At 49.6% G+C, this 23,104-nt stretch overlaps 1 protein-coding gene across 5 annotated transcripts in view; it reads right to left on the reverse strand.

The window, feature by feature from the left end:
- DIS3L2 (DIS3 like 3'-5' exoribonuclease 2) overlaps positions 1–23,104 on the reverse strand; it is a 197,739-nt gene that overhangs the window by 10,339 nt on the left and 164,296 nt on the right. For all 5 annotated transcript variants that reach the window (XM_075031552.1, XM_075031553.1, XM_075031551.1 and 2 more), the window contains one exon: positions 646–829. In XM_075031552.1, coding sequence (XP_074887653.1) covers positions 646–829 — 184 coding nt within the window. The remainder of the gene's footprint in view (positions 1–645; positions 830–23,104) is intronic.

The following is a 23,104-nucleotide window of genomic DNA, read 5'->3' on the forward strand; positions in this document are numbered from 1 at the left end:
CCAGCGGGGATAGGATTAACAGAGGATTATCCACAGTCCAGTTGTGGCGAGTAAAGAAAATCCTGGAACCTGTGCTGTGCTGTTCAGCTGGAGTTCAGCCTCGGGACACGCTCAGTGGAGGATCGGTCAGATACCTCCCGCGCTGGCTGCGTCTGACCTTTCCCAGCACTGCTCTTCAGTCCTTCCCAGTCATCCTGCTCTCTGCCCTGCCCTCCCTGAGAAATCCAGCAGCCCAGACAGAAACACTCCCTTGCAGGGCTACTTTTCCTGTGGTACAGAGCAAATGCCCTGCCCAGGACCTGCCGAGAGAAGGCAGAGAAAGGAAATCTGGGTGTCCCAGCAAGTGCTCCTGCACAGAAACATCCTTCCCATTGCACTGGGGTCACTTGCAAGGTCCTCCCTGCCGCGCTTTAAGCTCTGTGCACAACATGACTGACTGGGGCAGGCTGGGCCACCCTTGCCCAGCGCTGGTGGGGTCAAGAGTGAGTAAGGGAGGTTTTTTTGTTTTGGCATGGGATAGTTGTCAGCTCTGCTCGGGCAGAGGGGGACAGGGAATAAACCACACGCTGCTGCAACCATGCCATCACGTAGCTGCCCCCCCTTCACCCCCATGGCCCTGCCCCCCTGCCAGGCCAGTGCACTCACATGCAGGGTCCCCGCACTGCTGAAGTCGATGTCAAGGCCAACTTGGTTGCAAAACTCCATGAGGTCTTTCAGCAGCTTGGTTTGGGGCGGGGGGTGGCGGCGAAGCAGGGCCTGCTCAGGGAAGGAGCGGTAGATCTGATGGGCCACAGCCATGTTTGCGAGCAGCATGAACTCTTCCACCAGCCTGCAGCACGAGAAAAACAACCCCGGGCCCCAGTTAGAGAGGGGAGTCCCCTGGGAAGCCAAGGCAGTCCATAGTGATGGGAACTAATATGACACGGGGGGACAGGGGAGCAGCTTGTAGTTGCTGTTATAAGCACAGATTAGATGTGAGACTGCAGCAAATCCCCCCCCAAATTCTCACTTTCTAGCTGAGGTTTCCCCGGGGAATCAGAGCAAGCCGTCCTGCTGGCACAGACAAGCAGAAGTCAGTGACAAATTGACAGCTTAAATTAGGATAAAATAATCTCCCTTTAGGTCATTTTATCTCCTGAAACGCTCGACAAGCAAAACAAACGCTGTGCAAGAGATAGCATGGAAAACAAACACACATCGCTGTCTTCCCAGGCCAGAGAAAACAGTGTCTCGCTCGCTCCCCCATCCCAATCTCGACATGTGTGGTCAAGCCCAGCCATCGAGCCCTGCCTCACGCCGGGCTTCCACCCAGGGCAAGATGCAGCACAGCCCCTGGGCAGGGCAAGCCACCAGCGCAGCTTGCTGCGGGGCTGCCTCCGGCATCCGGGCGATACAAGGACTCTGGGGGCTCCTCCATGCAAGCTGCAGACTGCTGGGGGTATCCCAGGGTGGGGTGAGCCCACCCACCTTCCAACTCTGAATTTACAAGCATTGAATGTAAATCTCCAGGGCTACACACTGCAAAGAAAAGCAATCCCAGTGCCACAGATCATTTTTGGAGCATTTATGGGTTGTGCTACCAGCTGTAGGGCTGTGCCACAGGAGGCTTGTTTAACTGGGCTTAGATAAGCAGAGAGATGTGCTTAACTGGGCTTCCTGCTATTTGCTGCATGTATTCCCAGGACTCCTAACTGGTGCTAATTGCCAAAAAAGATAATAGATTTACAGAAGTAACCTCATCCTCCGAGCAATGCCTGAGCGAGCTGTCACTGATTACGCTGGCTCAGCCCCGTTGCTCCTGCAGGCAAAGCAGCGCTTTTGCAGGGCTGGCTGGGGGACCAGAGCTGGAGCCGGTGGTCCTGCAGCTCCTGGCCCTGGCCATCACTGGGGGGACTGGCCAGGTGAGATGTGCAGGGTGCTGTGCTCCTGGGGTACTTGCTGCAGCAGCGATACATTCCCAGCCTGGGAGCACTTGCCAAGAATTCAAAAGAGAAAGGAAATAAAGACAAGCCCATAGGAGGAATAAGCACCTGACAGTGATAATCAGCAGTGGAAATGTTCATCTTTAATGGGAAGGAGCGCCTTTAGTAAGAGCTTTGTGGGTTCTCCCAGAGCGTGTTGTGCCAGAGGCCAATACTTCAGACCCTGCAGGGAGGGCAGGAGGGATAACCTGGCGCATGGGCAGTGCGGGAAGGGTTGGGGAGCGGCACAGCTTAAGTGGGAATGGGCTACCCATCCTGTCCCCCAAAACACCTGCCGATGGGCAGATACTACCAGAAGGCCAAGGGCTGCGTCAGGGGGTGGGCAAGGACGTGGGAGCAGGGTCAGTACGCACTCATGAGGGGTGACTTCCAAGAGGATTGAGCCAAGCTCTTGCTGCTCCTGTGCAGCTAAGCCAGCAGATGGCAACATCGGTCCCTCTATGGCCACCGGCACTGGGGGGCTGTGGGACAGCATGGCGCAAGGGTGCTGGGCACCCTGGCTGTGCAGCACCCAGGGGTGGGAGGCAGGGCAGCAAGTAGCACCCAGCAGGTTATGGCACGGCCATCCCCATCTCCTGGGTGTGGGTGGACCCACCAGGTCTCACCCAGCTGCCACACCTGCAGATAGCACGTGGGGAACGGTGGCCTGAGGACACGTGCGAGGCTGTGCCAGCCCACCCTCATACCCACGAAGCTCTTTCTTCCCAAGCCAGCTCGTAGCAAGGCACAGCAAGCAGTGTGGGCTGCGAAAGGCAGTGCCTCTCCTTCCCGTGGGCTTTGGTGCAAAGAAAAAGGGAGACATTTCCAGCGCTAGCCCCAGCTACACAGATGCACACATGGGCAAAGGTTGGCCATGGGGTCCCTGTGCCTCCCTCGAAATGTGGCCTCTACGAAGTGAGGTGCAAACCCATTTTTAAAGACAAAGCAATAAACACCCATGAACAGCATCTCCTCTTTGTCACAGGCGCAACATGCTTATCACATGCCCTAGAGACAAACACTGTAAGCGAGTGCTCAGACAGCCCCTGCCATTCTTGCTCCTGTTGAGCACTAGAGTGTGAAGCCTTTACCTCTTACCTCCAGGGACACTTTGGGCTGGATGCAATTTCCACCTGACTATTAAGTTCTGCATTTTGTTTTACCATGTTGGGGCTTGGGCTTTAACATTTTCCTGGAGATATCCTTGTTCTGATGTCGTAGGTAGTACTGAACTGAAGCTAATACCTAAGCGCCCTCCTGCCAGGGATGCTTTTACACCAGAAGGAAAATTAACAGCACATACTTCCCACTTTGCTTTGCAAAATCCCATCCTCTCTCCCTTCAACATGTCCACATGTGGAGCACCAGGCCCCAGACAGCATCAGACAGCCCCCATCAAGAGAAGGTACCTGGCACATGGTTGGATTGACCGCATGGGCAGGAAAATCTTATCAGGAAGCACCCAGGAGTTTTGCACCTGTGACAGGGTGTGCAGGATGTGATCACAGATATTCAGAATTGAAAAGCTGCTCGTCCTGCTCGCTCACCCAAAGACAGGGGCAGGCTTTGGGAGATGTGGCTGCGGTTTGGGCTTTCAAGGAGCAGATAACATGGATGAGGTCAAACACTGCCCTGTATCTGGGGAGAAGAGAAGCCCCAGGACCCAATGGGTCAGCTTGTGTCAGCTCAGGTTAACGAACCACAGTGCCCTGAGAAGGCTGCACTGCCCTGTGCATTGATGCTAAAACACCCTGCAGGGATGGAGGGTCCTTCCCAGCTCTGGATCACCTGTGGCTCATACAGCTGTTCCCCACACGCACCCCATTGCAGCAGCCCTGCAATGAAAGGGATGAACAGTGTGGGGCTGCTCCATGCTAACTCCTAGGCTGGTTTGTTTTAAACATCAGGATTTAGTCCCCAGGGAGAGGAAAGCAGCTTCCAGAAGGGACAGGTCACAGCTGGGCTAATCTGGAGCATGTGAGAGCCTGCCAGGGTCAGAGGGAACAGGCTGGGGACAGCGAAGGAGCTGGCACCTGTGCCTGGAGTTAAGCAAGGTCACCTCTTCCAGCAGAGCAATGGGGTCTGTGGCTCAGGACACGAGAAGGGAGCCAAGCTCTACAACAAACAGCTTAACGTGGCAGCCTCACTGCACCTAAAAGGAAAACCATATTCCCATGAGGGGCTCATGCTGAGGCTGCGTGGGATGTTGGAGACTCAGGAGAACAAGCCAGGGCTGGGACAGTCCATGAAGCCAGCAAGGCTTCAGGTGGTGAGGAACAGGAGGGCACAGCAAAGCTGCTGCTTTCCTGCCCTCCCCACGTGGCCTTTTAGTGGCACTTTTAGCTAGCGTCCTCACCAGGTCTTCGACTTGGCACGTGCTATGCCGCTGCTTGGAAAAAAGCAACGGATGCTGAGGCAGGCAGGAGCAGAGGCTGGCTGGCAGCAGCCAGGGGCCAGATCAGTGCCTGGCACTGGTGTTGTGGGGAGCTGTGCTGAAGCCCTGCTAATTTGTCGGCAGGTCAAACGACAGAGGTTTTTTTTTTTCCTTTTTCTTAAAACAGCCTAGCTTGGAGTTTGGCTTGGTGCAGCTAGCAGACGGGAGTGCAAAGAAAAATATTTCATGGCTAAAAAAATGGAGACAGAAAGACTGGTCCATCTGAACGCACGCTGAATGAATCCCATGTGAAATGCATTCTAACGCCATCGCTACAGTTTCCTCTGGATTAGCTGAGCTATCCTTGGCTGCCGGCTCCATAAAATCCCATAAACAATCTGATCTGAACTTTTGCCCTTTCTGTGCTGATGCGAGGTTTCCTCCACTGTCCTGCGGAGAGGGTTAGCAGGTGGCTGTCCCTCCCGTAGGTGCCTGCAGATCCCGGCTGTCCTGCTCACTGGGGCTGCAGGAGGGAGAGTATCCAAACCTGTTCAACGCATCATTTAACATGTGCGCACGCGAGAGGGAGGAGAGGGAGGGGCGGGATGGCTTGCGAGCTCTGTAACATGCGTAAGCATCTTCTGCCCGGCTCTTTCAATACCCAGATTTTGCTTATGAGTTATGGGCTTGGTGCAGGAGCTAGTGGGTGAAACTCTGTAGCTTGCCTTATGCAAGAGGTCAGCCGGAGTGTATGGTTTTCAAAAGGACTTGCCTCTGAGTTTCAAACGTGATCGAGGCATGCTGGCTCCCAAATCCCACCAATTGCTGGGGAGATTTCAGGCTCCTGAGATGCTCTTAAACAGAGAATTTGGTGCTTTTCAAAGTATCTTAAATGATGGTCACGGCTCCTGTAGGCAAATTGTTACCTATGAAACCACACAGCTGAAAAGGACTGATGAGATCTCGACGGCAGACCCGAACCCAAGCTACTGGGCTGTAACTCCTCTCACACAGCTCCTACCAGAGCCAAACATCCCTGGGACATGGGAAGAGGAGCTGCACATTCATCCCCTGGAATTGCTTTAGTAGCAGCATTACTATTTGCTCCATAAAAGGTTAGCTAGACCCTTCCCAATCTCTTGACAGCAACCTTGTAAAACTACTCACGTCCTCAGCAAGTTGGTTGGTTGACGGCAAATAAAATATTGGTTTCTCATGCCAAATCTCTGCAGAGCGAAGCAGGGCAAGTAAAATGCCTGTTTGGCTGCTTGTCTCCATGGCAATGCGGCCAGGCTATACAGCAGCCATCGAAGTGCCCACTCTCCCTGATTAACTTGACAAATGACATTAGCTAAGTAAGGTTCGCTGCAAGGGAGAGACAAGGAGTACTTTGTTTGCAATCCAGTAAGTGCAGGTAGGAGGCAGGCAGCTTGGTTAAAGCGAAGCAACACTGAAACATCTGCTGTTCCACCAGTATAACAGACCCATAGGCTTCAGAGCAAATGGCACTGAGGTAGGGTTGAGCAGATGAGCATGGCTCTTCCCCCACACCGTCTTCTTCACCTCCATCCCCGCCTGCAAGATGTAACTGCTGGGTGTATCCAGGCGTTGGAATTGTTCTCATAGCTGAGGCGTCAACTCAGAGATAACCCAAAACAGCATGTAGCTCTCCCATGGCAGGGTTGTTTTTTGCCTTTGACAGGCTGGAGAACTTGGTCCTTTCTTCACGTGTAGCTCATTGTGGAAACCTGCTCCCAAAGGGACAGAGCTGAACTGTCCTGAGCTGGAGTCTGAGCCCCGCTTCCAATGGTGCTCCCTCTGGTTGGGTGAGCTGCCACCAGGTAAATCCCAGCATCTTTCCAGCATCTCAGACTTGAGCCAAATGTGACCAAATAATTTCTGCAAAGGTTACCAAACTTATTTCCCCTATTTCATTACAAAATTCCATCTGCTCCTCTCCGTCTTGTCTCCCCCTCACAGCCCTTGCTCTCTCCTGCACAGGGAAGAAGCCTTTTGCTGTTCAAACTCCTTCCTGACTTCAGATCAGCTTACTATCCCAGCTTGGCACGGGTTTGTGCTTCAACCAGCCGTCAAGGCCTCTGGTCACTCAACCCATAGCTACATGTCTGCCTCAGGTGTCCAGCTCTACGCTGGGTTCAAATAGGGTTAGGACAGTATAGCATCACACTTGGTTAGTGTTTGAACCAAACAGTGCCATGGGAGGCTAGTGTTGAGAAAAGGAAGCCCTGATCTGTTTGTGTGTGTCTGAGAGGGCTCTAAAGACACTGATGGATATATGTCATCTGAGAGGGCTCTAAAGACACTGATGGATATATGTCCCCTTGCTAAGGGCAGTACATTGCTGAGAGCCCTTGCTTTCTGCTGGCTCGAAGGGGATTATTGCTGCAGCTCAATCTCATAACAAACAAGAGATCTACAGCTACCTCCTGGGAATGGGACTCTAAATCCTGCTGCATTCACTAAGAGAAAGTCACCTTCCACAAAAGGCTGCAAACAGTCCTGCGCACATCCAACAGCAGCAGCAGTATCAGCTGAAGGAAAACAGTAAAGAAACAGCACCACAGTTCAACCAACAAGCTCTCTCCAAAGTGTTAAGTCCAAAGATGCTGGATGTGGTATGACTTTTTCTTCTTTTCTTTAAATCATGTACGTTTATTTTTGATTACAGCTCTTCCATGAAGCAAAGGAACTTGAGAGGTTTCTATAAAAGCTCTTCTAAAAGAAACATTAGCTAATCCCACATCTCCTGAGAGTGCAGCCAATGACAGAATCAAGCTCTTTGGCGAGTAGCTGGACCAGCACTTGCGATGGCTCTTTTCCATGCAAAATCCTGCAAGAACGGTGTACTGTCTTCCTGGTGACACTCTGCCTATCCAACAAACAGGAGCATCTTCAGCCATCCACTCTGGAAGAGCACTGCTGCTTGAAGAGTTATGAAAATCAAATCCCCTGTTATCCAAAAAACTGGATTGCAGTGTTATATATGAGCCTTGCAACGTTGGTGAGAGCTCCCTTTGCCAATGACAGTTGCCAAAAGACCAAAAGCCTTTTTTTTTGAAAGAAAAAGTAGTAAAAGGCAAGAACGCTGGCGGTTCCTGGCTTGATGAAAGTAATTTGTGCTCCTTTTGCAGCTAGCGGTAGCCTTGAACAAAGCATAGCTCAATAATGGAATTACTCCACTTTCTGAGATTGCTCAATTAGCTCTTGGTTAAAACTGTTAACATTGAAACTTGATGAGAATAGCAGCTCTGAGGCAGTTTTAGATTCATTTCTTACTAAGCTAGAATGGCTTTTCCCTCTAATGAACTCCCTTTCCGGGATATAATGAATGCCCTTTTTATTAGCTATGGTGCCTTCCCAGTAATAGATGCCTACAACACAAATGCATGGGAGGGTTTTCTGAATACAAATGCCACTTACTGGCTACTCTCACACCTTGAGGCTGGAAATGCCATGAGACGGCTCTCTTTATCCAAATTAACTGCTGTACGGTGGAAAACCGTTTTAAGCTCTCAACACTAAAGCTGGGCTACTGAAGGCATTTGGCATGATTAGGAATTAATTGCTTAAAGCCTGATGTACTGGGTTTGCACATGGGGATTTAGACCACTAGAAAAACCTCAACCATTTGCCTAAGTTCCTTCAAAATTATGGATGCCACTTTGCAGCCCCGTTACATAGAAGAGCTGACTTAATCTGGCAGCACAATGTCAGGCCAGACATCGGGGTGCTGAAGATGGCACAAGCAGCCATAGAGCCTACAGCACCTCTTGACATTTTGCTACATGGATGGCAAATGCTCCCTGCTTGGCCTGGAGCTCCTCAACCTCATCTGTGGTTTGTACGGAAGGGATAAAGTCAATGTTCACCCATCCCACCACCCTCCATCCTGTCTTGATCCAAGTGGCAAAGGAAATGTCATCGAACTAAAGAGCAAGTGTCGCAGAGGATGCAGTCTCTGCGGGCTGCTCCTCTTCATTAAACGTTAATATGACTGCAGCCTGCTCCTTTTCATGCAAATTGGCGACAATCTTCAGACTCCTGGCATGAAGCTGAAGTGCCCCTCTGTGCCAAAACAGCATCCTCAGCTGCCGCAGGCCAGGGATGAAAGCTCAGATCTGCACCCATGTGCTGGGCCACACAAGACATGGAGGGACAACTTCAGCAGGCTCCCTTGGTCTAGCATTCTCCACAATTTTCTCAGGACTATCACATTTTTGAGCCCAGGGCAGAGGACTTCACCTCAGCATTGCAGACAAAGGAAGATCTCCCTCCAGGAATGGCCTTCCTGGGTCAAGAAACCCCTTTTTCCACAGGTCCCACAGAAGCCCACTGAATGCCACTTGTTCAGCGTGGGCACACAGCCCCACATATATCCCCTCCTAGAAATGCCTCCAGTGGCTGGGGCTGCCTGGTGCTGCTGTACAGACCTCCCCACTCACGCTGGGTGTCAGCACCAAAGTGATGGCGCTGTTCGAAAAACCTCCTTTAAAACACAACCCCTTCACCCTGCCTAAGCATTTCTCTATGGGGAAGATGACGACAGCACTGGAAAGGGTTTGCAATCTCTGCGTTTAGCTCCAGGAGCCATGAGGCTGGGAGTCCCACCCCGGCTTCCCATGGATCTATATTAGATCTGGTTTGTCCTTCCAGGGAGCCACTGGCTCTCTAAGATCTCATCTCTCAGAGGCAACTAATGGCCAGCACCCTGCTCCCTCCCCACAGAGCCACAGGGGAGGGATAAGCAGTGACCACTAACGCACACAACTCAATGCTGTGTTCAGCTAATGGGTCTCATGAGAGCAATCACCGCCTGGGCTGGCAAGCCTTACTTTTGGGAACGTGTCAGGATGCTCCCAAGCAGGCGTGCTGCCCAGCTGCCCGGGGCCACAGTAGGGACTTGTGACAGTTTTCTCCAGCCTGTGGGAATTGCCGGTGGGCAAAAGAGCCCGGAACCAAGCTGGGTCTGGGATAGTGCAGAGGAGAGGGGAGATACCTCGCAACCAGCACCCAAAGTCGGACTGGCAATCCACATTCCTGAGATGTGCAGCCTGATACGCCACTGGCTCCGAAAGCAGAGCTTATGACAAGACACATAATATTAATGTCATCCAGAGCCTGGCTAAGAGAGGAATGGAAAGAATTCCTGAAGAAATGCAGACAGCCCCTCTCCTGACAGGAAGGTCTCCGGCCCCACACATCAGGCCAGGACCGCCTGTTATCAGGCTGCATTTCCCACTGAAAGGAGGAAGCAGGAATGAAAGGCACTTTTCCTCGCCGTTAAAAGTTTACACAAGTGATTTATGGGTCACAAAAATTAGCAAGTCCGTCGCTGAGTGCTCCATACAGCAGCATGTGTTACATGGCTGCTGACCAGAAATGCCAAGACCCATTAGGTGGAAGCAAAGGGCAGCACGATGGAAAGTTAAAGATGCTTTTTGCCCATTTAATTAATTAGCCAGGTCTTTTTTCCATCCCCTGCAGCCTTCATTAATGTAACATTGAAGTGAAGGAATATTAACAACTCAGACAACACATTAATATTAACACAACACCTGCAAAATGCAAATATAAGTCCATTAGGTAAACAGATGATCTTAAGCCATTGAGGCAGAAATAACATTCTGACATTTCCTAGCACGAGTATCCTGCAGAGATACTGTCCATCACTTATGCTCCATTATAAAGCCATGGCCCCTTGTACATAGGGTGCTCCTCAACTGTTACTAGTCCCTGAAAGGATGAGAAAAACTTACATTCCCATTAAGACATTTGCCAGTTTCATATGGAAAGTGTCTTACTAAAGCAATGTCATGAACCAGAAAGATCAAAAGGGATTTTTAAAAGGATTTTATCTCTGTGCTAGCAAGGGATGGAGATAAAACCTGAAGCTGATAGCTTGTAAATATTAACCTACACTTGGGATTGCTCCAGAACCTGAGCTTTCTATTACAGTGGTTTAATCTGAGACAAGTTTTCAGTAAGGGATAAACAAACAGTTAATCACCCGGAGAACTGATAGTGCCGTAGGGAGTCATAGACTGCTAGAACCAGCCTTCCTGTATCACGTTCCCCACCAGCTAATGTTCTCCCAGATGTTCCAGCTGAGGAGACATTCACACCTTGTGCGTGTTTTTCCCTTCAGTCTTTGGCTTTGCTTTTTCCTGGCTTACCTGGCATTGAAGAGTTGATAACATTCCAAGCAGGAGACAAACTGATGGACAAGGGGGTAATAAAGAAGAAGGGATGAACATCCCAGACTAGAAGCATACCCCGAGATGGCCAATGACTGCGGAGAGCATCCGTCTACCAACCAGGATGTGAACCAGGGACAAACAAGCAGAAGCCTGCAGAAGCTCATGAAGAGATGAACAACAAAAGCTAGCCAAAGAAGTTTAAAAGACCAAAAACATGGAAAGCAATGTAAATAATCTGGCAGCCAAAGGCAGTGATGGCATGACAACTCAGCTTGTACCCCCTGATGTTCACGAAGTGAAAGCCAGGCAGTGACTTGCTAAGTAATGCCCTCTTTTGCTGCAGGTCTCTGGTCCAACCTCCTGCTCAATGCGGGATAACTTCAAAGTTGGATCAGGTTGGCCTTTTCCAGCTGACTTCTAGCAATCTCCAAGGTCAACTATCTCACAGCCACGCTGGGTCCCTGTTCTAGTTCTTAACCACGCTCATAAGTGTTGTTTGGGCTCATAGGAAGAGACCTCCAGGAGAATCAATCACCCGGACTGGCCAGCCTTCAGCAAGGGCCTTGCCAGAGGAGGATCGCTCAGGAGAAACTGGCTGCAGATCAAGGGAATTAGAGCGACCACCAGGACCACTGGGTCTGAGAAAACCCATGTCAGGAAAACAAGTTCAACTTAGCAAGGTCCCCAGCGGACAACACCCAAACGCAGCTGCTCCCTGGCTGTGGGATGCTCTGCTGGGGGTGCTGCTTTCCAGGCAGGGCTGCGGAGCAGGGCTCACAGCACTGTCCATCACCGCTCCGGTTCAACCTCAGATTTGCAGTTGTAGCACTGAGTGTGGGCAGGTTAAGGGGAATAGTTGTATCAATACGGAGTGAGAGATCCAGCTGGCTCTGGCTGTATTATTCTTGGTCTGAAACGACTGCAAAGCACAACACATGAACCTTCTGGTTACCAGGACTTTCAAAGACATGGAAACCCTAGGGGGAGGGGAGCAAGGTATGGGGGACACTGACAGCAGATTGGGGTTAAAACATCCAATAAAAGTTGGCAAGGAGATGAAAGGGAAATGGGCAACACAGTATTTGGGGCTGATGTTTTCTAAATACGGACTACCGAAATACTCTGGATAACTGCTGTTTTCAAACAGCCTCTTGGCAGATTAAAACGTCCCAGAAGGTTTTATATCCAGCTCCTACAATCTTAAACTAAATATTAGGTGAGAAAAACATGCTTCTAAAGAAAAGTCAGGCATAGCCCTGAGTGAAAAACAATGAGCAGGAGAATGAACGTATCGGGTTTGTTGAATATAGAATCAACAACAGTTTTCTTTCCCAAAAATAAAGCCAAGGGAACAAAATGCAGAGATGAACAGGATGGAAAAGCTGCAGGAAATTTAGGCAGTCTCCCCCCACCCCACGTCTCCCCCAGGCAAGGCTCTCACCCTGCCTGGCCTCAGCGGGCAGGCTTGGAGCTCCGCCGTAAATTCCTGAGAGCGCTTTACCCCCTCTGCAGCAGGACAGACTCAAGGTACAATAGGTCTTTTCCATCTGTAACTTCTCTCTCTTGACTTTTATGTGCATCGATTCAAGAGCTATTTGATTTACTGGCGTAAGGGTTGTGAAGAGTCTGGCTTGGTCTAAGGACAGCCTGAGGTTAAAGGCAGCAATGCAATTTCACCACCCCGTCCATTACAAGAAAATGTTCAGGTCTGGATTTACAGTCACGTTCCAGCGAGCCCACCCATCACGGCAGGCTGAAATTAGCCTCATTTACGCAATGGGATCAAGAAGAAATGGCTAAACAACCTACCGGAGTTCGGCACACAACACAGACAGCCAAGCGGCATGGGAACGGGTGTTGAACAGCACGCTTGCTGTCAGAGGAGGGTGCACGGTTGTGGTGACAGAGAGCTGTTTATCTCCAGCTGGAGCTACTTACAGACAGACAGTATATGAGGACAGATGAGGTAGTTTCAATGAGACCATAACAGGTAAGGATAGGTGGCACGAGAGCTATTGCTGTAAGCAAGGAAGAATCATATCCTTAAAGCCCAGAGATGGATATGATGACTCTCCAGAGCTGGATTAGTAAGAAAGGACTTTGCTTCACATCACAGTCCCTCTGTTGAGATAGTATAAAAGAGAGAACAAGCTCTGTTCACACTGACATCTGCAAAATCTCACACTGCTGGGTGAAGGTAGCAAATGTCTCAGTCCCTGGCTGTCACAGCCAACAAGCTAACCTGGTTACTCCTGCTAGTTCCTCCACTGACTTTTATGGGTCCCTCAGCTGCATCTAATAGCAGAGGAACCAAAGCTAAATCCACCATGTTACCCTGAAACTGCTCCTTTGGGCCAGGGTTTTACTAGATCAAGAAAAGTTTGGTTAAAATGAAGACCCAGGTGTGATGAAGAACTCTTGCAATGTTACCTTCCAGGCTCTGAACTTGGAGCTACAACGAGAGTTCAGCATCATAGACCAACCTCTTGAAAATATCTACCATCACCAAAAAGCAGACACACACATCTGTCAGCACATTTGTGCTGCTGAAACCAATGGATCTCAGCACTGGACTGTGATAAGATTTGCAACACTGTCATATTGCAGAGCCTTGGCAATGCCTTTTAATCCTTGGAAAAAGAGCATTTCAGGCATCAGTTCTTGCCTTTGCATATGAGTGTTGCAAAGCCAAAACAACAACCTCTCTTGGAGCACAGGGCATATCCTAAGATGCCCCGGAGCTTTCTTGTCTTACAGACATTGAGTAGTAATCTCCAAATGACAAAACAGAAATAAAACAATATGTAGCATTCGCTACATATCAAGGTGCCACGCTTAGATCACTGGTCGGCCCGGACCAGGGAAAGAGACAGATAACACACACAGTGTGAGCGCCAACTTCCGGCTTTTATTGCGCAGTTAATTCCTTTTATACTAACAAGGGGAGGTGGGGTTACAGGTACATCACAAGGCTGCGACTAACCCTCTAACTTTCCGTGACAACGCGAGATCTTCCGAACGCCGACCCCTACAACAATACATCCTCATGTTTTGGTGAACCTCCAGTCCAGGCCTGACAGATACCTGGCTCTGGGTGCTGCATCTTTCAGACTGCTTAACCCTTGAAGGAACAGGGTAGCTCTGTACATTTAGAAGAAGGAAGCACAACATTAAATCTGCCTTTTGTTTCTAAATCACCATCCTGGATTGGATGGCAATGCCTACCCACTTTCCCAGTGTCCAAATCTGTCAGTCCACATTGGGAATCACCAGGGCAAGTCACCACCTGCAAGGACCCTACTGATGGCACAGAAGGACCTTAGTGGTTGGATCCCTTGTGGCGGTTGGACCCCAACAAGCCACATTCCTTCGAGGCAACACAGTTTGTCATGCCTTCATACTCAGCAGTCAAATGTGAATGACTTGGGTCCTAGACCTCTGTTTGGCCACTAGATCTACATGCTGCGTCAACCATTTGCAACTCTGAGAGTGACAGCCTGAAACTGCCCATGTAGCTGAGGTGCACTGCAACCTCCAAGCTCAGACTGGGCAGAGAGCTCCCTTGTTCTTCCAAAGCTCTGAAAATACTGTGAGATGGGAGAAGAGCAAGCAGCCATGATGACTGTTGCCTCCCAGTAGGTCCCTGATGCTCTAGTCACACAGGTGGGGGCACATTGAGGTCATTTGGGGAATGCAAATGCAGTGCCATATCTTTCCTGGAGTCTGACACAAAAATAGCTGCCCAGCTCTCTCCCAAGGGTTATGCAATAGTGTCAGAGTAAAAGCTTTGGGAGCTTCCTCCAACTGATCAACCTGTTAAATCCAGACAGCTGAGAAGAAGGCCAGTGAAGCTCCATCAAATGCCCTTCACTGACCAGTTTCAGCAGGGGACAAAACCACTCAGAATCTCTGCCTGCAGCAGCAATGTGACTGTGCCAGGAGGTGTTAAGAGAAAGGGGACACACATGCTAGTTAGACAATCCAAGTACCAGGGAAAGGGCAGGGATTACATGAACCTGGTAACCCACCACCGGGGACACAACAGCTTCTGTTATTGCCCACATCACACCAGCAACTTCTGTGAATGCTTGTGAGAGTGTGTTCCTCCACAGCAGGAGAGGTACCAACCCCATTTCAGCCTGAGCTTGCTCCATAACACACTGAGATAGATCCCATACAGAAAGGAAACAGTTCGGGAGTGATGCATGGATGGGCTGAATGTCAAAGCATGGGAAATACAGCTTATGGTACGTGCAATCCAGGCACATTATACCCTCTTTGAAAGCCACTCTCCCATTGTTATTTAACATCCTGCAACTTTCAGCCAGAGACGCAGTCTCCCATCCGTGCCCCGAACTGGCCTGGGAATGGCTGGGAAGAAGAAAGGGAGCTTGAAATGAACTGTGGAAAGATTTAAGTGCTCTAACTGCTGCTTTCCAATACAATTTTCCACTTGGGGAAGGGAAGGAGAGTCTGACAGCAGTTTAGAGCCAGTCACAATTGTGACAGGTTCTTCTTTTCCATTTCCAACCAGCTCACAGGCAGAAGGAGCACTTTAACCTCCATTAATTATCACAGCCTTATTCCAGCCCAGGGTTTCAGAGCAGCAGTGGCAAACTCTTAGGACCAGTTAGGAGCAGGTCCTGCCTCAAATTGTGCTATTCAGCTCAGTGCAGTAAAACTCTGTCATTCATGGAAGCAAGAGCTACTGCAATTTTTCCTACAGTCCTGTAGTTTGCAGTTAAGGGCATCTCCCATAGGCAGCACCGCTATTGCCAGAGAAGAGGATCACGCAAACAACTTCTTGCACTCTAGACTCTGAGAACAGGTTAACAGCCATTTAACAGACAGATCTGTTGTACAACCAAGCCGTACACACACAAAAAAAAGGAGCTTAACAGAGGAATACATCACTTCTGCCTCCTCTCTGGCTATCAGAGATTCCTGTTGTAACTCTACCACCATGTGAAGTTTATTGCATTTATCATACATTGGATATGCAGCTTGAAAGCATGCATGTGGTATTTAGGGAGACAGGGACAGCTTGAATACACATAGCCCTCATATAATTGGGGCAAAATTATTATGAAATATTGCTATGTGGTTTCTCCCACTGCTTGGCTTCATTACAAACTATCAAAGATCATTATAAAAAGCTAGCTGTAATTGAGTTGTGCCTGTGCAGGGACTAAGCATGGCCTAGCTCAGCATTTCAGCCCACGCTGCCCCGTGTCCCTTCCTGCTCCTCTGCCGATGGGGCTGATCCAACCTCAGCTGGTCTCCCCTGCCAAGACCCAGCCCTTGCTCCCACCCACTCCCAGCGCCCAGCTGCAGGTACCTTCCCTTCATGCTCAGTGATGACAAGATGTGTCATTCTCCCTTCCCCGGTGACACAAGACCTTTGCAGAGCTGCCTCCCTCTGACACTTGTGGGTTGCAAACCATTCATAGGTATTTTTAGGACTACCTTTTGGCACTGAATAACAAAAGCAGGGAGATGCTGCTGCTGGACACAGCCAGAGCTCTTCCTGGCCACCCTGCAGTCACATCAGGAGATGCTGGTGAGCAGCTGTCTTGGGGTTCAGGTGCTTCGTGGCTCTGAGCCGAAAACAAGCCCAGCCACAAGCAAGGCAGTTGTTTCCCCACCTTCACCACCTGGAACAGCTGATGGCTCCAACTGTGGCAAATTTACCACCATACAGCAGGTAAGGAGCAAGGCGGTGTGCCTGTGCATGCACAGACATGTTGTAAAGGAGGAAGGAGGACTGGCTGCGAATTCAAATTTAGAGTGATCAGGACATATTGTGTCAGGATGCTGAGGTTCACAAAGCAGCAGCCATTGGCAGCTCCACATTCAGCTCTGAGTCACACAGGAACTAGCCTGGGGAGCAATTACTGGTGTACAAATGCTCTTGAGCTGCAACAAAAGGATGGCAAGGAGTTTCCCATCAAAAATCCTTCACGTCTTTCTCTCCCCCACTTAGGCTTGGGAGGATACTTCCTCCTGCTCAGAGGAGTGAAGCCTCAGCAGAGCATCTGTTGAGGGGCCTGAGATGCTGGAGGGAAGCGTCCAGCGACACGGATCAGGGGTGAGCAGCAGCCACTGCGGCATAGCAGGTTCGCCCTGCCAGCATCACCCTGCTCCCCTGCCAGCACTTGTGACTGCAGGAACTATGCTCCGTTACGAACAAGCTGTTCCTCTAATTCAGCCCTTCTGACTCCTCTGTTAAAGAAGATTTTCCTGAAATTGTCTGGGGCTTTGACTAGCCAAATGCACTTTTACATCTGACTTCAGTCCTCTAGCTGCCACTGCACTGCTCTCTGCAAGCCCAGCCTGTGCTACTGAGAGCCACGGGGCAGGAGGAAACCCCTGAACCACAGCCTGCTCCAAAAATCAGGTCTGCAGCACTAACAAGCTCCCTACACCTCAATCCTTCCCCCTGCATCCTCACACACACACGAGCTTTTTATTCTAGCAACCCCATAGACTACCCTAGGACTGAAAGGGAAAAACGTAACAGCAAGTGCACGCCTAGGTGTTCATTTTGTATGTGCTGACAGTCTCACTTTAATCCTACTTTCCACATTTAAGGTGTTAATGGGAACCTTGATGCATTTCAGAGGGAACACGCACGGATAGAAGATAGATGCATGAGTCTAAAACCCTGCTCCCAGATTTCATATCAAGTGCCGGATTTGTTTATATCCATATGATACAATCTCCATAAAAGTAATCAACCACCACCGAAAGGAGATGTTTCAGTATCTGCACAGCCTTCACGCAGACTAGGCATTAGGTTTGCTTTTATGATGCAGAATAATATAATGGATTCTTTCCACAAGTTCCCAAATGTTGTTATTAAGTATTGCTTCTCTAATAAAATAAGCTGCAACATACAGTAGTACATGATGTGGCATTTACACAAGTCTTTTCTCTACATAGGACTTGCTGGCTTTTAAACAAATCTGTCTCTTCTATACACCACAGAAGCACAAGATGAGTAATTATGTTCTCTGCTTAATAATGTTTTTGCACTGGCCAATTTAACAGCTAATCTCCACAAACCTCTGAGATAGTCCCCCAGCAGCTACATTTGCATGTTGTAATCAAGTCTTGCTATTAAATCATACTTTGCAACAATAGCTGGGCTGTCAACTACACGCAGCAGCTCTCACACTGGCACCGTGCAGGCGAAAGCCCTGGATAAACATGCACAAAGCCACACCGCTCTGTCAGCTAAAAGAGCATCCCTTTGCACTTTTGGGAGCTCGGGGATGGCTGCACACACCACAGATCTCAGGACAAGCATCCTTTGTCTCTCTCTGCTTTCTGAAGTGGCCAGCCAGCTTGCAGGTTGTTTTCTCCAGGCCTGCGTGCTGCTCTCTGCAGTGGTGCAAAGCCAAAGTGGTTTGGCTGTTGTGCTCTGTCTTACTCCTCAGGCTGCTTTCTACGGTGTCCTTGAAAAATTGAGCACTCTGGGTGCAACAGAGAGATCCCTTCATTGCAAAGGTCCCCCCCGCCCTTGGCTGTATGGGCACAACAGCTTGTGGAGCCGTGCCGTGAATCAGAGCACTGCACCCTTCAGGGTTAACTGCCCTCCTTGAAAATACCCCGCCTCATTTTCCTGTTTCTTTACTGTCCTTGTTGATCACAGTACAGCATGAAGATGCACCTGAGAGAAAGGGCAGGCCAGCACTCGTTCAGTTAAGTGTCCCTGTTAGTGTCATCGTATTTTGGCTGTGGAGCCTGGGAATGGCTGGTGTGACATGAAGCAGATTTTTGATCTTCCTCTACTGGCTTCTACCAGGGACTGATCCCCTACCTCTCACTGTCCCATTCACACTCCCAAAAACTCATCCCCAAAGAGACCCATAAACCCCAGCTTAGCTCAGCACCATTCTCCTGCTTCTGTACATTCACTGAAGCAACACGTCCCTTCTCCTGCACTCTCCCACAACCTCAGTTTTCTCTCAATGGGGATAGGGACTGTGAAGATCTGTGTGACGCAAGTGCATCTGTCAAATAACTGCACCAGGAGGCAATTCCTATGAATTCCATGCAGCAAACATCACTGCACTGGTACAGGCTGTTATCGGTGCCAAAACCTCTTGCTCTGAACCAGATTCTGCCTCTCTGCACTCCTCTGCAACATGCTGCAAATGTGCAATAGCAAAGACCTTGTTGAAATCTGCCTTTTGTAGTAGCCGTACCACCAGGCAGAGTTTCAACACAGTGATGCAGATCAGCTGCAGCCCGGCCGCATCGATGATGTCTTTTGGTCCTAATGATTCTTCCTACGTATTAGCACAACATTTATTTCTACCTTGCCCTGTACTTCCCATTTACCCAGAAATCTGACAAGGTCTCATTCCTTTTAACATGGAGACAGAGGGAAAGGAGAATTTCTTGCTGAAATCGGCTCACTCTGTGAAAGTAGACAGATCGATCTAGGTTCAATCTGTCTCGCTAATTGTTGGGGGCTGGAACTGACCCCAAGCTGGCCCGGCTGGGAGTGAGCGCGCAAGCATGGGCAGCCAGGTCCCAGCCTCTCCTGCTTTACGCTGCAAACAAGTCACACCAGATCTCTTTGAGTATGGTGGACCCTGCCTGCTCCCCTGTAACCTGGACACTTGTGCCCAGCCCCACATCGCCAGGCAAGTGGCACCGCGCCAGATAGTGCCTGTCTGGCAGCAAGACTGCAAATGAGCACTGAGCTTAAATAAAGCATGAAAAATTCATTAATAAGATGACTTCTCCAACAGGTGCCCTGTTTTACTGCAACAGAGCTGCCTCCCCACCTCTCTAGGTCCTATTCGACCACAAAGTCCTTCCAGGGGTACTGCAAGTGGGGCCAAGCCACTGCGGCCTTTCTTGTCTGCCAGGACAAATGCACGTGTAGCTGCTCACTAACTTGATTACATTCAGATGAGTAGGGTTTGCATCAACTCTTTTAATACATCAGGCTGTCTAACCTGGACTGTCTGAGCAAAATGAGATTATGCCAGAGATGCAACATGTACAAGAGCTCTGCCAGGGCCGGCTTTCACCAGGGGGATGGGGGATGTGATGAACAGTCGGAATGTGGGTCTCTGCTCAGCTCAGTCGGAGATGGAAAGAAATACCTACTGGCAGCCCAGAAGGAGGCAAGAGCTCTGCTGAACGAGGCAGGAGCGAGCAGCGATCCGATCAGCGAGAGATGCTCGGTAACAGTTAATCACTGCTGTGTTCAATTGTCAAAGTTAACTGCGGAGCAGGAGGGCAGAGAGCAGGGAGAGAGGGAGGGGAAGCAGGGGATACCGAGCTGCTCAGCTCACAAGGCCAGTGCCAAGAGTAGCATGGCCCCACAGAAGCTGTAAAGCCAGACAAGACCTTACGCAGGCTAAAACCCAGGCAGGGCTCTGCACCGCATGCAGGCAGGCAGGCAGGCCTGCCTGTACCAGCCAAATGAAGTGTGGCAGGTAATCGTGCCCAAGGCAGCAGGGCTTTGCAGTAACTGAGACTTGAGTGGCAACGATAGAAGTTCACTTTCCTCTATTCCCTCCTGTTTGATGATCGCAAAGTGCTTTATAAATGCTAATAAAAAAGTCCCAGAGGAGTCTTGCTCTTTTCTGCTTTACAGACAGCGGTGGAGCAGAGACAGACAACGTGACTTGTCAGAGACCATGCAAGGGACGGCCTCTGAGTTGGGAGCTGACCCTGGACCTCCTGCCCTGCATGTGGTGAGCTGGTGAGGGGTCCACCGGGGTCACTGGTGAACAGGACATTTCCAGAGGGATCAACAGAGGCAGAAAAATTTACAGGACATCTTGGCCAACAACGATGCTGCTCATTTAAGGGTGCTTCTGCTCATCAGCCCCACTTTAGATGACAGGTGAAGGACACAAAATTTAAGATGTTCAAAGCTGATCTGAGGAATTTAGAACCATCTCCCATTAAAATTAATGGAAACATTAATGCAAAGTACACTCAGATCCTCAAGCAGGTTCTTTCCAAGCAAGATCTTTCCATTAACTTGAAAGGAAGTTGTGCCCAAATCCTCTTACATTGCTGGGAACATCTCAGACGATACAAGCGAAGTCAGGTTACAAATCCATTAGGCTCCAGATTGACTAATGCATGGCAAATTGAAAGAGGTGAAAGTGCTAAGCTGTAACAGGAACCCCACTCAGGGTGACCTTGACACAGCGAGGAGCTGAGCACACAAAACATGGTTGTGATTTGAAGCTCCATTTTTCAATGGAGAGGAAGCAGGGAGGTGTAGAGGGAACGGAGTCCATTGGCAGACCGATTTAGCTGCTCTGAACTGTGGAAAAAACATTGAAAAAGCAGCAGGACCCAGAGCAAAGCACAGCAGTAGCTGGAAAAGTAGAACTACTCACCTTTCCTGCTCGGAAGGAGCTAAGGAGAGAGATGCTTCCACTCTCACCCTCTGATTTGTGAGGACATAATTTCAAACAATAAGGTACACTGAATGCCCAGCTTGGTAGAGTACATGGAGAGAGGGCAGGACTCAAAGTAAATGTCCTGTTCTTCCAGGCCCAGCAGCTGGCAAAATGCAACTTTGCAAAAAAGCGAGTGGTGTCAGTGCGAAGCGGATCCTTTACATTAACACAGAGCAGTGTGCCAGGAATTTAAGACTGGGAGGATTACTCCAGCAGCTGACCTCCTGTGCCTGGAGGGCTTCAGGTAGCTACTGCTCCGTTAAATCCACTGACTCGTAGGGTCTAAAACACCTTCCAGAAGTGCACTTGTCCTTGAGAGATGGAGAATTCCCTGGTCTTGTCTTGGGAAATTTGCCAGTGGTTAATCTCTCTTGCCTTTCAAATGTGTGCTTTATTTCCAGTCTGAATGCTTCAGCTTTCAGCCAGTAGCTCTTTACGAGAGAGCAATCCCAGCTGGCTGACAATCCACCCGGTTACTCCAGCTTACGTTGCGATCCCCTGGGGAACGAAGGTACTTAGTGCTGAACAGACCGTAGAGGTCCTGCCCACAGCAAACTGAAAGCCCTCGCTCTCTGCAGGCAGAAAGCGCAGATCAAACAGCAGGTTGGCGAGGAGGACTGAAAGGTCTGTCTTCAAGCAGAGCATCCTTCATCACCGCCAGCACAACACATGCTCTGAGTACTAAGCATCCCCTTCATCATCTTTGGTCTTACTTCACTGTCTGCCTCTGCATGCAACTTTCCACGGTTAGTCTGTACCTAAAGCACATCCTAACAAAGCAAAATACAGCGGCACATGCACTTGGCCGCTGGTCCCAGTGCTCCCTGCTTGTAACACCACAGGGTGGACAGCAAAACCTATACCTGGCATAGAAGTCACTCTGCACTATGACTATACATTCGAGGACACAGAGACCAAGCCAAAACAGGGGCTCCTTTTCCATATTTGTTACAAAAAAAGTATGCCTAGAAATCCTGCTGGGAGAGGGATGGCTAGGGGGTCTGGTGATTTTCTAGCCAGATCTCAGCTCAGGAGAGGGCCTTTGTTGACACAAAATCAATCCAGCAACTTGGGTTCAAGATGAAATTGAGAGGTGCTTCTTGTGGAAGGACTATTATTCACTCTTTCCCATGTCAGATCTGTCCTCTCCCATGTACCTAAGGGCTAATAAGAGACCCATCTGATTCAGGGCTACTAAGAAAACCCAGATCCATAGGTTAGCAATTCTAGTCCAGATATAGCTCACTGCCTTGGGCATTAGTCAGACATATATAGGCCAGGGAAATGGTGCTAAAATGCTGCTGAGGGCTTCCAAACATATTGTTAAGCAAATGGATATGTAAAAAGATCTCCAGAGATGACACATGGAGACAGCATCTCTGACTCAATTACAATTGCAGCTGATTTTCTCACCTACTTGACTGCTACCGAATACCCAGACATCTAACACTGACACAAGGAGGTTTTACAGCTCCTCTCCAAGCCAACAGTCTGAAACAGATAAGACGAGACGACAAACCGCTGATTCAACCCAGGGAGAGCAGGGAGGTCCCGCACTTACCCAGGTTTAAGAGCCCAGTCCTTCCTCCCCCTTGAAGGTGGGAGCACATACTGACTGCTTTGGTACCCTGTTGAGGATTTAGAGGGAGAGCTATTGGTTGATGTGGGATATTGTGTAGGCCACCAAAGAAAGCTTCAAACATTCATTTGGAAGGGGTCAGGTTATCTTCAAATCCCACCTACTTGCTCAGGGGAAAGGTGGGTTTCCTTGCTCACCTCTTCCATTTGCAGCCCCCACATAACACTGACACTCCAAGGAGTTGGCAGTTACTATTTCTACAGCACTGATGGATTGGAAACCTGTTATTAAGCAGCAGGGTGGCAGGAGGCAGCAGGTCTGTGACAAGAAAAGCAGCTAAATAATACCTGGGCAGAGCCTTTTGCAAGAGGCCTTCTTCCTCACCTAGAAATGGCCATAGGGTCCCTTCTGCAAGGAAAGAACAACTCTCTGCTCCTCAAAGTCTCAAGTGAAAAAGGCTATTTTGCAGCATATGTCCCAGCAGCCTTTGGTTGTGGCATACAGAAAACTGAGCTCATACCTTAGGCAGG

The sequence above is a fragment of the Buteo buteo genome, chromosome 7, assembly GCF_964188355.1.
Source record: "Buteo buteo chromosome 7, bButBut1.hap1.1, whole genome shotgun sequence".
In the NCBI taxonomy this organism is placed as follows: Eukaryota; Metazoa; Chordata; class Aves; order Accipitriformes; family Accipitridae; genus Buteo; species Buteo buteo.